Here is a 19,840-nt window from a genome sequence, read left to right as displayed (position 1 = left end):
ACAAGACTCTTAGAAGCTGCCTGTTGTTCAAGAAGGACCAATCCAAGTACATTGCTTGTTTGATCACCTTGCCATTTCTTATTGCTCTGACTACAGGTTCTACCAAAAGACACGTATTGGAGGCCTGCAGGATCAAGAGTGTATCCCGTGCACGAAGCAGACCCCCACCTCTGAGGTTCAGTGTGTGTATCCAGTTCTCTTCTCCCCTTTCTTCCCCAATCCATTGGGTGACAGCAAGACAGCATAGTAAAGACTTCCTCTACCTCCTCATACTACTTCCTATAGGGTAGATTGGCAAGGGAATTCGTTAGATTTGAGTAATAGTTTTGCAATATATTATCTGTGTAACCTTCTATAAATCATTGAATCTCATTGAACCTCATTTCCCTCATCTGAAAAAAAATGTAAGTCATGAAAATCATTGTTCTTCATACCTTATGGGATGCTGCCTAGTTCTAGTGAAATAAGGTTAGAAAGCATTTTGTAGATTATAACATTTGTACACTTGTGGATTATTTATTTGAAGTTTATAGGAGTCCCTAATGCTTAGGACTAGTAAAAGGCTGAATGAAGTACTAGGATCTAGTCTGTGCCCATATCACTATCCATTTATCTGTCTATCATTTTTGTCTATCTACCAACTATATGTCTACTCACTTACTTTTTTTAATTTATTGATATCTTTTTAAAACATGAAGTATTTCAAATATGTAGAAATATTTTAAATGCAGAAAAATATAAAAATAAAAATGCTCAGTTACAGAGCATCAATAATTAATAAATCTTAAAATTGTGCATATTTGCTTCAGATTTGTTTTTTAAATGAAGATTCCACAGGTTTAGTGGAATTTGTGTTTTGATCCTTTCTGAGTTCCATTCTCTCCTTACCTCCCCAAAGGCAACCACTATCATGAAATTGTGTGTATCTTGTTGGTAGGCTATGCTACAGTAACAAACCCCCAAATCTCAGTGATTTCATGCAATAAAAGTTTATTTTTCATATGCAAAGATCTTACTCTGTCTTGTAACTATACCATCAAACCATGTGGCTTCCAGGTTGATGGGACAGGGTATGAGATAGAGGAGACATACTGGCTTTTAACTACTTCAGTCTGCAAGTGACACACATTACTTCCACTCACAGTCCATTGGCCAGAAGTACTCTTATGGCCTTACTACAAGGGTGTATGGGAAATGCAGAGAAGCATGTGGATAACTGGTGAGCACTATGACTCTGCCATACTCTCCACCCATGTTTTGTTACTTGTATTCTTTTTTGATATATATATATATATATATATATATATATATATATATATATATATTCATAAGCAATATATTCTATATGCTATTTTTTATATTTTATAATGTTTTATATAAATGATATCAAGTTATATACTCTCTTTCTCCAATTTGCTTTTCCTCTCTGGATTATTTATATTGATCCATACAGGTCTTTTATTTTAAATGCTATATAATAATATTACATCATAGAATTATATCATGATTTATTTATCCTGTGCCCTACTGATGAACATTTTAGTTTGTTTCTATTTGCCTAGGTTATATAACTGAATGTGACACGGAAAGACCACAGGATATGTGCATCTTCAAATAACTATACTAATTTATACCATACCAGCAGTATATGCTAGTTCCTCCACTTTGTTCTTTATACTTTTCCCTGCTCTACAAAGAAGTAGAACCAGTTTAGCAGCCCTAGTTGAGGAAGACCCTGGGGAGAGGGTGCTGGCCTGAGGAAGTCCAGGCCCAGTGTCAGGGTGACTATTGACTACCTACAGTGACTGACCTCCCCCACTTTCTTGTCTCACAGGTGCCTTCCAGTTGAGCTTAGTGAAGGCAGATGTACCCACAGTATCCCCTCAGGAGGTCACACTTGTTGCACTGGTGAGCAGTCTGCTCATGGTGTTTACCCTGGCCTTCCTGGGGCTCTTCTTCCTCTACTGCAAGCAGTTCTTCAACAGAAATTGCCAGCGTGGTAAGGGTAGCTGCTTCACGTATTACATGAATCAGGAACAAGGTTCTAATTAGCAGAAGAGAGGAATTTCCTGGGGTTGAGAGTTAATGGACCTTCCCTACAGTGCTGAAATATCTGGGGGTGGCAATAGAATGCACAGGACTTCAGATATGATTGAGGCTGACCCTGTGAGTTTATAGGACCTGGTTCATTAAGGTGTGGTGATTCATAAAGGACTACAACATTATGGGAAAACCCTTGGGAAAGGCATCTGAAGTCCTAGTCCAATCTAACTCTAAATCACTGTGTAACTTTAGACAAGTCATCTAGCTTCTTTGGGCCTCTTTCTCCTTAATCTTTAAAATGAGAGATGGAGTTGATTTCTAAGTTCTTTTCCAATTAGTTATATCTACTAATAGGTATAGATTCTGGAGCATGTCAGGAAAGGAGGAAGGCTGGCTGGAATGAGACGTGACTATAATAAAAGTGGGTGAGGTCTCAGGCAATGGTTATCGGTATAGTAATATACCAAATGTGGGTAACTGAGAGCCCAATGTCCAGAGGAATTGGCAAACTTAGACATTTTTCCTCAGATAATAATTATAACCAGAGGTCTGGCCCAGCCCATAGGAGATGGCCATATGAAATTTTAGATGGAAGGTCATATTTAAAATCAGGAGTAACATCATGATCTATTTTCAGCACAAGTGCAGCCATTAGCCAAGAATGTGAGACAGGAATTCCAGGTCACTGAGGGCAGATATAGGGGAGGTGGGATGGTGGTTGGCCAAGACCAGAGAAGGGTTTAGATCTTTAGTCAAGAGTACTGAGTTTCAGTGCAGCTTCAGTGCCATCAAGGGAGCTGAGAGCTAGGCAGAAACACCAAAATAGGAACCCAGGCTAGTAAGCAGAGTTGATTTAGTAAGGAAAGAGGAGGATACATTCTACTAGATATACAGGTGCTAAGGACTCCTCCTCAGCCCATGGGATACTGGGCCCAAAGCAACAGAACTTTTTGCAACCTCTCTGTTTGTGTGGAAAGATCCTGCTTATATAGGCCTAACTTGGTCACTTTGGATCTAGGGTCTGCCAGATGATCTTCAAAAAGCCTAGAAGATATGTTTGGCTCTACCTCTCACTGAAGTGGAGATGAATCTAGAATTTCAGGGGATGCAGGGCACAAGGGCAACACTGTTATCCCTTTATGACCCTTCTCAAACTCTAATTCTCTCTCCTCTACTCTCTGGTGTCTCCTGGAACATTGTGGCTCAGGGTGGATCATCCTGTCTCTGACTTTGGAGGCCAGTTTCTCAGATAAGAGCTGTTGCCCAGTCCCTGGGCATGGGCATGAAACATGGTCAATGAAGCATTTGGGCCCCAGGGCCTGGAAAGAAGAAGATGAGGCAACATCTGAGAGCTGCCTGTCTCCCTCCTCCTGCCTCAGGAGAAGAGAAATGGGTAACGCTTCTCTGCTCCTCCTCTGTCCTCAATATAATAATGCAGTACCCTTTTCTGGGGATACGAGGGAAGGCAGCTCCCTCAGGGTCTCCACAGGGGAAATAAGATTAGACATTTTCTCATTTATCAGGAGGTGTTTATCAGGAGTCACTAACTTACATGCATACTAGGGTTGTATAAGGGAGATTAATATGTGAATTGGATCCAATATAAGGTTCATTAGAGAGGAGTAGAGACTGTGGCAAACTGAATAGTTCATCCCCTGTCTAAAGAAGAATCTACTACTCAGCTTCAGCTGTTTGTTACCATGTAGGAATATTCAATGTTTCAAGATCTTCTGAATTTTCAAGAGAAGCCAAAACTCTGGATTTTTATTTGAAATAGTTTTAGGTTATGGCATTGAGTTATAATTAAAAACTACCACAACCACAATGTCGGGGTAAAACCAACACACATCCCATAGGCTCTCAGTTTGTAACCTGATGCTGAATCAGACTTATGCATGAAAGGTGTTTTAATTTTCTATCACTGCCAGAACAAATTACGACAAATTTAATGGCTTAAAACAACACCCATTTATTATCTCACCATTGCCATAGATCAGAAGCTTTGTAAGCTTGGCTGGATCTCGACTCAGAGTCTCACTAGGCTGAAATCAAGGTGTTGCCAAGGCTGCATTCCTTTCTGGAAGCTCAAGAGGTGAATCAATTTCCTTGATCATTCAGAAAGGTGGAAGAATTCAGTTCCTTGCAGTTATAAGGTTGAGGTTCCATTTCCTTGCTGACTGTCTGCTGAGGACCATTCCCAGTTTCTAGACACCACCCACTCTTTGACTTATGACCCATTTCCATTTTCAAAACTAGCAGTGGTGGTCAAGTCCTTTTCCTTTCACATATCTGATACTCTCTCTGACTCTTCTGCCTCCCTCTTCCCCAATGATTACATTGGGCCCACCTGGGTAATCCAGGATAACCTACCATTTTAAGGTCCATAATCTTAATTCCACCTGCAAAGTGCCTTTTGCCATATAACACAACATATACACAAGCATAACATCAGGGAATAAAGATCATGTCTGGTGTGGGGGTTGTTAAAATCCTGCTTCCCACAAAGGTTTCTCTTTCTCTGGAGAAACTGACAATTTTCCCTGATCCACCACCAGGTAGCCTCAATCTGATACCTTAATGTAAATATGTTTCTCAGCTGTGTCACCTCAGCCTGGTGCTAGGTGCTCTGGTCCCCAGGGATGGGAGGGGGAGCACTAGTTCCCAGATCTTTCCTGATTTTGTGCTCAGGACCAGGTGCCCCGCTGAGAGGAGCCCCTACCTTTGGTTGACCCAGTGGCTTTCTGCTTCAAGTTTCAGGAGGTTCGCTGCAGTATGAGGCTGACGAGGCAGCGGAGGAGGAATCTCTCTTCCCCATGCCACCTGGCCAGGAGACCAGTCCTGAGTCCCCACTGAGTGAAAGCGTCTTTGAGACCCAGGCATTTAACCCCATCCTGGATGACGACTGCAGCTCGACTCGTGGCTTCCCCACACAGGAGTCTTTTACCTTGGCCTCCTGTGCCTCAGAGAGTCACTTCCACTGGGTCCACACTCCCATCGAATGCACAGAACTGGACCTGCGAAAGTTTTCCAGCTCTGCTTCCTATACTGGAGCTGAGACCTTGAGGGGGAACACAGCTGAAAGCTCTGGAGACAGACTGGAGCTCACTGTACCCTTTGAAGTACCCAGCCTTTAACTCTACTGAGGTGAGCTGGAAAGGTAGGGTAGAAAGACCAGAAATTGGGGACCACCCCCAAAAGGAATTATCCCTTGGAGTACTGTTGTTCAGTAGGGCTAGTGTCAGAGGAACAGCAAGCTAGGAACATTGGTGGATGGAGGGACAACTGTGATAATGTTAATCTTTTGAGCCAGTCAGTCATACATCATATATCTGAGCCTACAGTTGTCAAGGAACTGGCCAGGTTGACATGACACCAGTTTTTCTATCCTGGCCTTTTGCAATCTCTCTCAGGGCCCCACTGTCTAATAGTTATATTCAGTTATCTCCCATCATGTATTCAAGCACCAAGGTACAGTGGGAAAATATACAAACCTTGGCACCTAGAAGCCTTATATTTCAAATCTACCTCCATTCCTTAATAAATATCTGTGTGAAGCTTGTGTAAATCCCTTCACCTCTCTGAGTCTCAGGTCCTTAATCTGTGAAAAGTAGAAAATACTATTCACCTTATATTGTGAGAGTTGAATGAGAAATGCATGTGCAAGTGCCTTTTACAGTGTCTAATGCATTAGAGGTGTTTAAACCATATTAGTTTGTCTTTCCCTCCCTTGCCCCCAGTCGCAATTTATATTGGGTTGGCCAAAAAGTTTGTTCGGGTTTTTCCATAATGTCTTATGGAAAAACCCAAATGAAATTTTTGGCCAACCCAATACATCCTTACATATACACTACACTCGTCTGGTCTTCATAACATAGCTTTGTGGTAAGCAGGTCAGGGTTTGTTAGCTTCACTTTATAGAGGCAGGAACTGAGATGCAGAGAGGGAAAGTGATTTGCTTAAAGTCACAGAGCATGTCAGTGGCAGAACTGGGTTAGAGCCCAGGTTTTGGAGCTCCAAGTAAGTAACAAGGGGCAGTATGAAGCACGGGGGTGGATTCCTATTTTTCAACTAACCAATTACTTTCACCCCCATTTCCATATTTCTCCAGCTATGATATTGTCCAGGTCCCCCAATGACTCCCCCTCCCTATATCTTACCTAAGAAAATATAAACAATATGTAGACGAAAGCCAAGACTCCTATTAAACCGGTCAGCCTAGATACCTTCAAGGTCATCTAGGCCAACCTCCCTTCCAACTCCTCCAATCCATGCTTGAGTCCCTTTTATAATATCCCCACGAAGTGTTTATGTCATCCTTGCTCACATACAGTATCAGAGAGCTCACTACTGCCCAACATGTATTGCAGCTATGACTGGTGGATTTGAGCTCAGTGTAAAGAAAAACTTTCTGTCTTCTTATAATAACCACCCTTGGGTCCTGCTCTGCTCCTTGGGCCACACAGACCTCATCTGCTTCCTGTGTCTTGTGATAGCCCTGAAGAAGTCTAAAGATAGCATCTCCTCTCTGGAAAGTACCACTTTGGGTTCCTTTAAAGTATGGGGGGCTTAAAACTGAACCCAGTTTCATGAGGAATTGTCTCACCAACACAGAGTAGGGTAGAACTGTCATCATGTCCACCCCACACAAGTGATGTTTTTCTGCTATTGTACCCTAACCACTGGCCTAAACCATTTTTTTTTGAGGCATGGGAAGAGAAAGGAGCTAGTGAGATTGCCCCATAGGTTTCTAACTTGCTCTGCTCCCTCCCTAGGTCTCTTGGGCTCCTGGCAGCCCAGTTGTTCTCCCTGGACTCTCCTGCCCTGTTCCTATACCACAACAGCAGCAGGGGCATGGGATGTGGTATCCACAACAGCCTGTACTCTACAGACGGGGCACATCCTATCCCATCCCACCAAAGAATTGATTCTTCATCATTTTCCCAAGACTGGCCAGCAGCATTTTTTGCTTTCCTATCCTAGATAGCCTGGAGAGCCAGATTCCCCAGTCATGGGACTACCAGACATGTTCCTAGCTCAGCTTGATTATAGAGAGGAGGGGAGGGGATGGCAATGAATGGGGTAGAGTTTTACTGCCTGCATCTTTGGTCAGGTGAACCTGAAGGAGGAGCCTCTCAGTACCCTATTGATACATCTACCTAGCACTTTAGGGACAAAATCAAACTCTTCCCCCTTTCTCTCCTCCGCACTGCCCCCCCTCCCCAGTACACACACACACACACACACACACACACCTACACACATCTTAGGAGAGGCCTGAAACCTTGATTCCTCACACATCTCTTAGACTTCTGTGGCTGTGACAATCACGGAGCTAACCCCTTTGGCCCCTGGGGTCTTCCTCTCCACTTATAGGTTTCTTACCTTTTTTAGTGGGGATCCAACTCAGTGTCTTTTTGACTTTTAAAATGATACTTCCTAAAGTTCCTTTTATCTTATTTCTCTTCTTTTCTTGCCTCTTTTGTCCCTTCCTGGTGCCTTGTCTTCTTAAGCCCAAGGCTGAGACTCTAGATCCCCAGGGCCAAACTCAGAGCTCAGAGCTTTCATCTTTGGGGTGGCCATGAAATCCCTGAGATCTAGGGGGGGGACACTTAGGATCTTAGGTTTTCAATGAAGCCTGCCCTAGGGCTGCTCAGGGACTATTGGTGCTTTCTTGGTTTAGAGAAAAACCAATCAATTGCTGAGCCCTCACCAACAGTTTCACATGCTTCTCAGAATAAAGTGGAACTTCTCTCTCCATGGCTGATGCCACAGGGCAGATGAGAACATCAAGGCTCAGATGTGGGCACCATGGATTGTTTTTAAGTCTCCCTTATGTCCATAATGGGCTACTAGGGCTGATACCCACTCCCTCACTGTGGGTCAGATTTTGAAAGAAAACTTGCCCAGATGAGTAGAGCAACTATCTCCTTTGTTTGGGAGCAACCTATATACTCCAGAATGTTGGATGTGACTTAATTTGTGAAAACCAAGACTGTATCTTAGGGTGGGAATGCTGGAATTTACTACGTATATGTGCTGCCCTTTACAGTTTGCAGTGTGCATTCACAGCAATCATCTCTTTGGATCTTTATACACACCCTGAGGTGGGCAGGGCAAGGATTACCATCCCCAGATTGCAGATGATGAAGCTGAGGCTCAGAAATGGAAGGTGACTGCACTCAGTAATGTATGGGGTAATTATCAAGGCTAGGGTCCTCTCCAATATCTTGAAATCTTCATTTTCTAGAAGACAGTGTTTTAAAATAGTAGCTTTTCTGGCATATCTGTTCCAGAAAACAACTCTTTTTGGAAGCAAAAGGGGTGGAGGGACAAATAAGGCCCTTATGCCTGAATGTGAATGAGGTAATATCCTTGCTTACAATACCAAACCTATTCTCTCCCCCTCCCATCAGCTCCCCTACTCCCACCCTGTAGCCATCCTGGATGTATATTCTCTGCCAGATCTGACCCCAGTGGAAAGGTAAGAGACTTTCCATTCAGCACTGTCTCTCAAGAGATCAAAAAGTGAGAAGAGCTGCAAGGTCAGACAAAACTCTTTCTATCTGTCTATCTTACCTCCTTTTGCCACTGGGGGTAAGAAAGAAGGTATAAAGGTTGGAGCCAGTAGGAGTATCCATCCTACTTGTCCTCCCTCCTATATTCCTCTATTCAATTTAAGAGTCTCTGATCTTATTTTGGACAATGACTTGAGACTTTAACTTTAGAGGTGGGAGGGGGGCAAATATCCCATCTTTAAAAGCCTCTCCCAGGTAGATTGCAGATATTTGAGCAAGTCTGTCAATTATAACACTTTAGTGTTTTACAGTCTAAAAAAGTTCATTCATACATGCCTAATTTAAAGATGAGGAACCTGAGTCCTAGAGAGAAGTAGTAACTTACCCAAAGCAATTCATATTTTGGAAAGGCAGCCTGCTCCACACTCCCACCCCCAGACTGAAGTGTGGATTCCATGGCTGAGAATAGAGCCAGGGAAGGGCAGTTAGAGCAGAAACTGCTCTTGGCTATGGCAGAAGGACAGGCAGAGGTGTTGGAGGGCACTAGTTATTTCTATCCACTAGACACTGCCTAAATAACCCTTAAAATATCATTAAGGAACATAGGGAAGAAACAGGAGATTGAATAAGGCAATTCATCTCCACCACCAGAAAAAAACAGCTGGCCCCATAGTCTAAGTGCTACGGAGGCAGCAGTGTAGTCTTCCACTGAAAAATAGCACATGACTTCATCCACATCCAGGATGGAGAGGGTTTCTTTGTTTTTTGTTTCTTGGGGGGTTTTTTGGCTTTACTCTCCCCTATAGCTCTTACCTCCTATGGCCTACAAGGTTTACCCTCCCTTCTTCCAGGTCCCTCTAGACTCACCACACTCCCTGGGTTAGCTGGAAGATCTTATGCATGTTTGAAGAGTGATGGTCCTGTGTTGCAGCATAGGGCAGGGCAAATAATTTCCCTGTGGATCTCCTGGGCCTCACCCTTTATTTGAAGTGCTATAACTCTCCACCTCCGGCAGGGAACCAGGCTGGAATTTGCCCTATTGGAACCTTAAGGAAAATTTCTGAGCCAAGGTGACCTTCCCTCTGGGGCCTGATTTCCCCAAACTACCTCCCAGCAGTCCTCCAAAGATACCTTCCAATATACTTAGGAGTAGCTGAGTGGGGAGAGGAAGGGAGCCCCACTGCCGCTTTCTATTAACATGTCAGTTGGATCTCAGATTTCCCACCACCCCTTCCCATTTGATTCTTTCCGAAGTGTGTTTTTGCTTTACTTCTTACCTATATATCTCATGACCAGGAAGGAACAAGCAACTTGGAGGCTGTATTCTTCTTTATTATCTGGCTTTCTGAGGCCTGTACAGCTAGTTCTGTCCAACAAGTACTTGGTGGTTAATTAAGTACATTAAATATCATGTGCACTTCATTAGGTCCTAGCCCTGGCAAATGAATGCTCTCTACCACAAAACCTCTGCTTTCAGGATTTTATTAAATGCATCTTTAGGGACAGTTCATCTACAAACATTGATTAAGGGCTCCTGGGACAACCCATTGGTCAGGGTGCTAAAAGCACCTGGGAAAAGGTAAATAGGCCCCATTGTACTGGACTGGGGATTAGAAGCAATTGAATTACTAGCCTGCACCAAGCAGCCTGACTTAACACAGGTATTGGCAAATATGTGTGAGCCAAGTGTTTAGGCCTTGACCTTTAGGTTCTCTGTTCTTTTCTTTCTGGGACAGTTTATTCTTATCTCACTGGCTCTAATTAGTCATGTCTGCAGCTTCTGGTAGGGCAAGAACTAGTATCCAAACAGAAGATGATTCAGCTTGGGCAGGCCTTAGGTGTTCAAAGGTCACCATGTGCCTGGCAGTGGTTCAAGCCCAAGTCTAACACTGCTGCATCTATCGCAAAGGTAATGATTTTGTCACAGTCATAATGACATTATGATAAAATGTTACAGCCAGCCTTATTCATTGTGCCTGCTCTAGACTTTATAATTTACAAAGCTCTTTTATGTTTATGGTCTCATTTCATCCTCCCAAATCCCTGAATAAGATGTTATTATATCCCTTTTGAAGAAAAGTAAAACAGCTCATATTAGATATGTGGCTTATCAGGCCAGAGATCAGTCTGACCCAAGTCTCCTGATCCCCAGACCAGGGCTTTCTCCACTGTTTCCCCTTAACAACTGCTTTAGGATGGTACAGTTACCACAGTGGCACTGAGGGCAACATTGCAGATAAAAACAGCAATCATGTAGCAAAATTCCCCAATGGTATATCCATAAACACAATTACTGCAAAGCTCATTGTGAGCCCCATCCAAGACAAGAAACTTCCTGGCTAGAATATCCAGCCCAGAATAACTTCTTAGCAATGATATTTTCTGTAGCAATTAAGACAACAGCCTTGGTTTCTGGTGCTACCCCAGTGCACAGGTGTGCCAACCAGGAGCAAGGTCCTCATGGCATGAACATTGTGTGACCATCCCAAGTCATACCCAGCATCACCTTGGTTCTAACTTTCATTCTGAAGTTAAAAAATTGTGGTTAGCAATTGAACTAAGGAAATGTTTTACTTTGCTTTTTAAGATATCTTGGGTAGAGGTAAGGTGAAGCATGCTTTTTTTCCTTATAATTGCTGCTTGGCCATGGCAAATGTCACACTCAAGCATTTGTTCCTGGGGAGGGTTTTTAAATATTTCATTGCTTTTAAAGTATGGGCATCTTTGAGTGACTTGCTTTCATGTATCTTTTCTATTTGGGGGTTATTGGTCAGTGGAAGCACAAAGGACATGTGACAGAAAAGTTTTCAACATGTCCCTAAGACTGGAAAATAGTTGAGTTGTCTATATTTGAACTAGCAAAAGAAAGTTGTTCTTGCTTGTAAGGGAGGGGAAGTATTTACTGAGGATGAGTTTAGACTTTTGGTTTCGTATTTTCTTCTCTGTATATCTGGATTTGGATTTTGACAGGGAGGAGCCTAGGAGAGCAACTTTCTCCTCCAAGGTTCTCAGATCCAGGCTTGGTAACAGTGTCAATACTGTAGCACCCTCTCCACAACACAAACCCTACTATACTGGGAAGATAATCTCTTATGCACCTAACCCCCTGCTCGCCTCACTAAGAAGGTCTCTGGTGTTTTACATTGAATGTAGGTAAATTTTAATTACTTTTCCCTCCTAAATTGGTTATTTATAGAGCTTTTGTTCAATCTTGAGCCATATGCATATGTGGCTACTGGCAGAGTTATGTTTTATTTCTGATGCTCTGGAAATATTTCATATTAGCCAATAAAGAAAAATACATCCAAACACCTTGTTTATTCCTCTACTTTCAAATAACAAGGTGCCTCATTTGGCTGGTGTGTCTTTGCTCAGTGAGTACAGCAAGGAAATGTGTTTCTTATCAGTGGATCCATCACCAGGGATAGTAGGATCCACTGACTTGCCACCCAAGAGGTCTGGGTTATAGTCCAAGCTCTCCTTCTATATTTTTGAATTGCTTATGACATTTATCTTTTTTTCTGGGCTACAGATCTACTAGAACTTCTTGAGTTCTAAACTAATACTTCTTAAAACAGGTTCCATGCCCTAAGAGGACTGTGCACATGTCTTGTGAGGTCTGCAAAATCTCTCAGAGATTGTGTGTATTTTCATTTTGACAATAATATTCTTTTAAAAAAATATAAGCATATTTTATTTAGACCATCTGGATTATTATCTCTTAAAAGCACTACCTGGCCATTTCAGAGTCTGTGTTTACAATCTCGTTGGATTTAAAGAAGCACCTAAGGAGATAATATTTAACTTTGAATGCTGTGCTTTACTATAATCTTATTTAAGAGCTAGAGAAATCAAGTTCCTCCCATCTTTAATATGCTATGATCCTGACAACAAAACATGTTGGCAAGGATGGGGAGAATGGGACCTCTCATACCTTACTGGTGGGATTGTAAAATGGTACACGCACTTTTGAAAACAGCCTGGCAATTCCTCTAAAAGTTAAAGTTAGAATTACTATATAATCCAATAATTCCACTATGTATGTACACCAAGATAATTAAAAATATATTCACACAAAATCTTTTACACAAATATTCATAGAAACATTATTTATAGTATCCAAAAAGTGGAAACAACCTAAATGTCTATCAGCTGATGAATGGATAAACAAATTGTCAAGTATACATATAATAGAATATTCAGTAATTAAAAAGATTGAACTGACGCACAATATGTCATAAATGAACCTCAAAGCAAGCTAAGTGAAAAAGCCAGACACAAGAGACCACATATTGTATGATTCCATTTATACAAAATTTCCATATAGGCAAGCTAATGGAGACAGAAGGTAGATTAATGGTTGCCTCAGGCTGGGGGGTGAGAAAAGGGGTTAAAAATGGTCCCCAATTTATGTTGATTCAATTTACAACTTTTTGACTTTATGATGGTGTGAAAGTGATAAGCATTCAGTAGGAAACATACTTCAAATTTTGAATTTTGATCTTTTCCTGGGCTAGCAATATGTGCTCTAATACTCTCTTGTAATGCTGGGAGCCACAGCTCCCAGTCAGCCATGCAATCACAAAGGTACCCAACTGATACACTTATAACCATTCTCTACCCATACAACCATTCTGTTTTTCACTTTCAGTGCAATATTCAGTAAATTACATGAGATATTCAATACTTTATTATAAAATAAGCTTTGTGTTTGATGATTTTTCCCAACTGTAGGCTAATGTAAGTGTTCTGAGCACATTTAAGGCAGGCTGTGCTAAGCTGTGGTGTTTGGTAGGTTAAGAGTATTAAATGCATTTTACACTTAGGATATTTTCAAATATGATGAATTTATCAGGATGTAACCCAGTTGTAAGTCAAGGAAAATCTGTAAATGTAAATAGGCATGAGGGATCTTATTTGGGGATAAAAATGTTCTAAAATTGAGCTACGATGATTGCTGCAACACTCAGTAAATAAAAATTGTTGAAATGCACACTTGAAATGGATGAATTTTATCATATGTAAAATACACCTCAATAAAACTGTTTTAAAAAATATTCTGTGATCATCGATCTGAGTAGACTGGTGTTGGTTTAACAATTTGATTACTTTCCAAACACCTGTATTGCCAGAAATAATCTCTCTCTCTCTCTCTCTCTCTCTCTCTCTCTCTCTCTCTCTCTCTCAGACAGACACACACACACACACACACACACGACCCGATTACTCAATTAGGACAAAAGAAAGAAACAGAACTAGAGTCCTATTTGGTTCTTTTCATTTTGAACTCTCTACATAGCCTCAAGGAAAGAGAAAGGATGCATCTAGAAGGAACTTACAGGAGGTATCATTCAAAACAAAAGGAGGAAGAACAAAGGAAACTATTATAGATTCAGGGATGGGTATAGGAAAAGAGATATTGGGAGATACCATCACAGGCTACAGAGGAGTTTTTTGAGGGAACTATCACAGAATAAAGGAGGAATAACTGGGAATTAGTTGGCAGGTAAGAGGCCAGGATTTGTGGTGAGTCTGTCCAGCCTTTGTGTCAGAAAAGACCTTTTTGCCCAACCAGGCCTCCCATTCTTACTCAAAATTTTGAATGCTGGTACAGTAGGAGATATTTAACCCTCTAATTTATGGATGGTGATTAAGGCACAGGAAGTGTTAACACTTATCTGTTGGAGTCGATGTCAGTGTGTGCTTGTGCCAGTCATAGGGCAGTGAAGTCCTACTCCTTACCCAAGAAGGACATGGGGAAATCAGAGCTCTGTAAACAGATGGATTAAAGCACAAACAAGTCATCAGACTATCAAATAGGGGATTATTAGGTGATTGTTAATAACCCTTTTATTAGGGACTAGGAACACTTGCTATTTCTGCTGGTATGATGATCTTTCACTTTATGTTCACAACATGATTGGCAAGTTTCTGTATGCCCAACAGTTAGTCGTTTAAGGCCTTAGAAACTGTGTGTGTTTGTGTGTGTGTGTGTGTGTGTGTGTGGTGGTTCAAATGCTGCCTGCCTGGAAAAAATGGATCCCCAATGAGAGCAGCTGCCTAGTCACATGATTATATCCCCAAAGCCTTTTTTCCTTGTGGTTTCTAGTGCCAGTAAATTCCCTTCCTTAACATCTCTTTCCTAAGGAATAGTGCAAAAGTGAAATAGAAGGGGAAAGTACAGTCAATATTTAGCAGTTATCTCTCATGTGCTTTCTCACTTTCATATTTTGTCTCATTCAATCCTCATGATGTCCCTAGGTGGTAGGTGCTCTTTACAACCTTCATTTTACAAAAGAAGATCACAGATTTAATGATTTTTCTATGGTTATACAGTAGTAAATGATGTGCTAGAATTCCAGTCTAAGTCTATCTGACTCTGAGGCACAAACACTTCCCACCATGCCTCAGCTGCCTCCCTAAGACAGACCTCAGGAAAGAGAATACAATTTATCCCACTGGATCTCTCGTAGTTCCCAGCTTGGGAGGCTACATCAGAGAGTCTCCCTAGGAGACTCTCTAAGTCTCTCTAAGTATCACATAGTAGTGTCAAAGTATTATCAGCTCATGATATATTAATCATTCCCATGTAATCAGAAGGATCACATTGATCATGCTATCTCCTTGGCCACAATGTTGTCATTGAAAGAGCATGCTGGAGATATGAGTTCTTGTTTCACCTTCATCATCCCCTAGATGGAGTAAGAAAAGAGTACTTTTCTTGGCCTCAGTTTCCCCCATGGTACACAAAGGAGATTGAACTCAATGATCTCTAAGAGCCTTCCAACACTGATGTGCAATAAACTTACAAGACCTAGATTTGCTATAGACTCTTGGTAGCAGGAGATCTCAACGGAGAGGAAGGACAGAGAAGATAACCAGAAATGGTAACTATAATATGACTGAGTAAATAACAGGGGCTTAATTTTTTAACCTATGGGCTTTATTGATGTTTTCCATTCCATTTTGGAATCATCTCCATTAAGCGTGCCTCTAGGGATTATTTTCAGATCCTCCAGATGCATCTGAGAAAGTAAGCTTTCCATAAGTAAGAACGACAAAGAGACAGACCATGATGCACTTTTCTTCTCATTTACGTGCTCTATATAACACTAGATCTCTTGTTAAAGTAGTAAATCAGTAACAGTATTGAAAAATATTATATTATATTAAACAACACATATGGATAAAGATTAAAACACCTGGGGTTGGTTAGAGACCCTTTCTCCAAGAAGCCCTAGTTGTTGACAATCACTGATTAATCTTTTCTTCATTCTACCTTCCCTTTGTCTTGTATGGGATGAGTTTCTTATTAACATTAGTTGAACCTTCCTACTCTAGTCCAACACCTCTACAGCAGTGATTCTTAACCTTGGCTTTATACTGGAATCACTTGGGGAGATTTAAAAATGCTGATGCATAGACCTCAGACCTAGAGATTTTAAATTAATCGTTCTGAAATACAGCCTGAGTATTAAAAAACAAACAAACAAACAAACAAACAAAAAAACACCTCCCCAGGTGATACTAATGAGTAGCCAGGGTTGAGAACCTCTTCCCTATAGAAAAATTCTCCTACTCATGGCTTTCTTTATCATGGCCACAGGTAATCTATTTACTCTGTTAAAAGGCCCTTTTAAAACTTCCATCATCTGTTTGTTTCCTGCCTCTCCATACATCTCTTAAACTTAACTCTTTGTCCTTTGAGGTTGAAACTGGTATTCTTCCTAATCTATATTAACTAATCCCCTACAAATCATCCCAATTACAGGATCAAGTGTAAACTTATGCTCAGGTACAGATGGTTTCTAATATGTCAGCTTCCTGGGCAGAATCTTCAGGCTGTGAAAACAAGCAACATCCAAAGCTCACTTTAAAAAAGGGTCTCAGGTTCCAGACCACAGAGGAAGAGATGCATTTCTCTACCACCCCTCCTCCTAAGCACAGCTAAACTCCCTGGACATTATATTTAAAACAAATATGACTATAAAACTCTTAGAGAGAAACATAGGCAGGACATTCTATGACATAAATCACAGCAAGATCCTTTTGACCCACCTCTTAGAGTAATTGAAATAAAAACAAAAATAAACAAATGGGACCTAATGAAACGGAAAAGCTTTTGCACAGCAAAGGAAACCATAAACAAGATGAAAAGACAACCCTCAGAATGGGAGAAAATATTTGCAAATGAAGCAACTGACAAAGGATTAATCTCCAAAACATACAAGCAGCTCATGCAGCTCACTATCAAAAAAACAAACAACCCAATCCAAAAATGGGCAGAAGACCTAAATAGACATTTCTCCAAAGAAGATATACAGATGGCCAACAAACACATGAAAGAATGCTCAACATCATTAATCATTAGAGAAAAGCAAATCGAAACTACAATGAGATATCATCTCACACCGGTCAGAATGGCCATCATCAAAAAATCTACACACAAATGCTGGAGAGGGTGTGGAGAAAAGGGAACCCTCTTGCACTGTTGGTGGGAATGTAAATTGATATAGCCACTATGGAGAACAGTATGGAAGTTCCTTAAAAAACTAAAAATAGAACTACCATGGGACCCAGCAACCCCACTACTGGGCATATACCCTGAGAAAACCATAATTCAAAAAGAGTCATGCACCAAAATATTCATTCCAGCTCTATTTACAATAGACAGGGCATGGAAGCAACCTAAGTGTCCATCAACAAATGGATAAAGAAATGTGGCATATATATACAATAGAATATCACTCAGCCATGAAAAGGAACAAAATTGAGTTATTTGTAGTGAGGTGGATGAACCTAGAGTCTGTCATACAGAGTGAGGTAGGTCAGAAAGAGAAAAACAAATACCGTATGCTAATGCATATATATGGAATCTAGAAAAATGGTATTGATGAACCTAGTGGCAGGGCAAGAATAAAGACACAGACATAGAGAATGTACTTGAGGACACGGGGGAGAAGGGGAGGTTGGGATGAAGCGAGAGAGTAACATTGACATATATACACTACCAAATGTAAAATAGATAGCTAGTGGGAAGCTGCTGCATAGCACAGGGAGATCAGCCTGGTGCTTTGTGATGACCTAGAGGGGTGGGATAGGGAGGGTGCTAGGGAGGCTCAAGAGGGAGGAGATGTGGGGATATATGTATACATATAGCTGATTCATTTTGTTGTACAGCAGAAACTAACACAACATTGTAAAGCAATTATACTCCAATAAAGATGTAAAAATAAAAATAGATAAATAAAATAAAATAAACAAATAAGAGAAAGCCCTGAAAAGTGGAGAGAAGAAGTCAGACCATCTAGGGGCTATGGAACCTGATGAGTGATACAGCAGTGAGTTCCCTGGGTTTTCTTTTTGTTGCATATATCTCAGACTGGGTGGAAGAAAATCCAGTGACACAGAAATGCCAATGAGCAATAAATGCCAATAAATTCCCCAAGGAAACCCTATTCTTTCCAGCTAAAAGGCAAAGAAAGAGGCAACCTAGCAAGATAGAAACCTTCTAGCTAATAACTGCCCTAAATTGTGGAAATAACTGTGACCCCATCATCATCCTTGTCAATAAAAGCAGTGTGGGGAACCAAGACTTCTACCCTTTCCCTACTCTAATGAAGTATCCCTTCCCTTCTTGCCAGGGTGGTATCAGAGAAGACCAAATGAGGACTGGGAACTTTACTGTCTTGTGGTAACAAGCATCCCTCCATAGTATCAGTAGAGGCCTAGTGTGTGTGGGGGGGTGGAATTCTACCCCTCCCCAGTGATAACAAGGCATTCTTCCCATTCCCCTCCAGTGTCAGTGAAGGATGAGTGGGAATCCAGAATATTCACTACCATTCAGAAGTAACAAAGCATCTCCCCACCCAGAGATGTCAGTGGAGGCCACATGGGGAGCAATAAAATGGTGCCACTCCTCCTCCTAGCCAGGGTGATACCATCAGACCCCCAGTGAAAATCTGAAACTCCCACCTTTTCCCAGCAGTAAGGAGTCACCCCTTTACTCTAGGGTGTCAAGGAAAGCTGGTGGGAGACCTGATTTTCTACTCCCCACCTGTCAGTAATGAAAGAGTGACTCTCCTTCTCCCACTGGTGTGATGTCAGAGGAGGCCTGCTAAACAGAATATATTGAAAATACCCAAGGTCTTATAATATAATACACAAAATGCCCATATAAAATAAAACATCACGTTCATAAGAAGAACCAGGAAAATTGCAAATGATAAAAGACAACAGATGTCAATGAAATGACATAGATATTATTATCTCACAAAGATGTTGAAGCAGCCATCATAAAAATTGTTCAGTGAGCAATTATGAATTTGCTTGAAGCAAATGGAAATAACAAAACAAAACAAAACAAACAAACAAAAAAAACAGTCTCAGCAAAGAAATAGAAGGACCAAATAACTTTTAGAACTGAAAGATGCAATACTTGTAATAACTCAAAGATGCAATACTTGTAATAACTCAATGGATGGACTCAAGAGCACAGTGAAGAAGAGAGAAAAGATCACTGAACTTGAATATACAATAATATTAATTATCCAATTAGAACAACAGAGAAAAATAAACTTAAAAAAAAAGGAACCAAGATACTGGCGATGAATAACTGGAATTTGAAATTTAATCACAGTGTTATTTACACTAGCACCTCTCCCAAAGGAAATACTTAGTTATAAGTCTAACACAATATGTACAAGATCTTTATGAGGAAAACTACAAAACTCTGATGAAGAAATCAAAAAAAAAAAAAAAACTAAGTAAATGGAGAGATATTCCATGTTCATGGATAGGGAGACTCAATATTGTCAAAATGTCAGTTCTTCCTAAATTGATTTATTGATTCAATGCAATCCCAATCAAAATCCCAGCAAGCTATGTAGTGGATATTGACAAGCTGATTCTAAAGTTTATATAAACAGGCAAAAGACCCAGAATAGTGAACACAATATTGAAAGACAAGAACAAAGTTAGAGGACTGATATTACTGTTATCAAACTCAGGTTTGGCTGCTTGCCACTTGAAAGCCAACACTCGAAAGACAAATGTTGGTAGGAAAGGAAAGATTGTTTTATTCAGGAGGCCGGCAACCTAGTGAGAAGGTGGACTCATGTCCAAAAGCCAACTTCACACTATCAATCAGGGAGAAAGAGCTTTTAAAGGGGAGTTTCAGGAGTGTATAGGTGGAGGAAGGGTGCTAGGTGCAGAACAGCACAGTCAGCTCCAACAATCATCTTGAAATTGCTCATGCCGTGGTCTGATCAGCATCACTTGAT

The 19,840-nt window shown here is 40.9% G+C and overlaps 1 protein-coding gene across 7 annotated transcripts in view; it reads left to right on the top strand.

Moving 5' to 3' along the window:
• The window catches only part of EDA2R (ectodysplasin A2 receptor), a 73,434-nt gene extending 59,853 nt beyond the window's left edge, over positions 1-13,581 (top strand). For 4 of the 7 annotated variants that reach the window (XM_057538879.1, XM_057538875.1, XM_057538880.1 and 1 more), the window contains 4 exons: positions 97-182; positions 1,835-1,999; positions 3,251-3,436; positions 4,795-6,948. In XM_057538879.1, the coding sequence (XP_057394862.1) occupies positions 97-182; positions 1,835-1,999; positions 3,251-3,436; positions 4,795-5,177 (820 nt within the window). In that variant the 3' untranslated portion in view covers positions 5,178-6,948. Of the gene's footprint in view, positions 1-96; positions 183-1,834; positions 2,000-3,250; positions 3,437-4,794 lie in introns of all 7 variants that reach the window. The other 3 variants (XM_057538876.1, XM_057538881.1, XM_057538878.1) reach the window with 3 other exon arrangements.
• Positions 13,582-19,840: the final 6,259 nt, after the last annotated feature.

This window comes from Balaenoptera acutorostrata, chromosome X (assembly GCF_949987535.1).
Source record: "Balaenoptera acutorostrata chromosome X, mBalAcu1.1, whole genome shotgun sequence".
Classification (NCBI taxonomy): Eukaryota; Metazoa; Chordata; class Mammalia; order Artiodactyla; family Balaenopteridae; genus Balaenoptera; species Balaenoptera acutorostrata.
The sequence above is the reverse complement of the archived record's forward strand: the minus strand, read 5'-3'. Positions and strand labels throughout refer to the sequence as shown.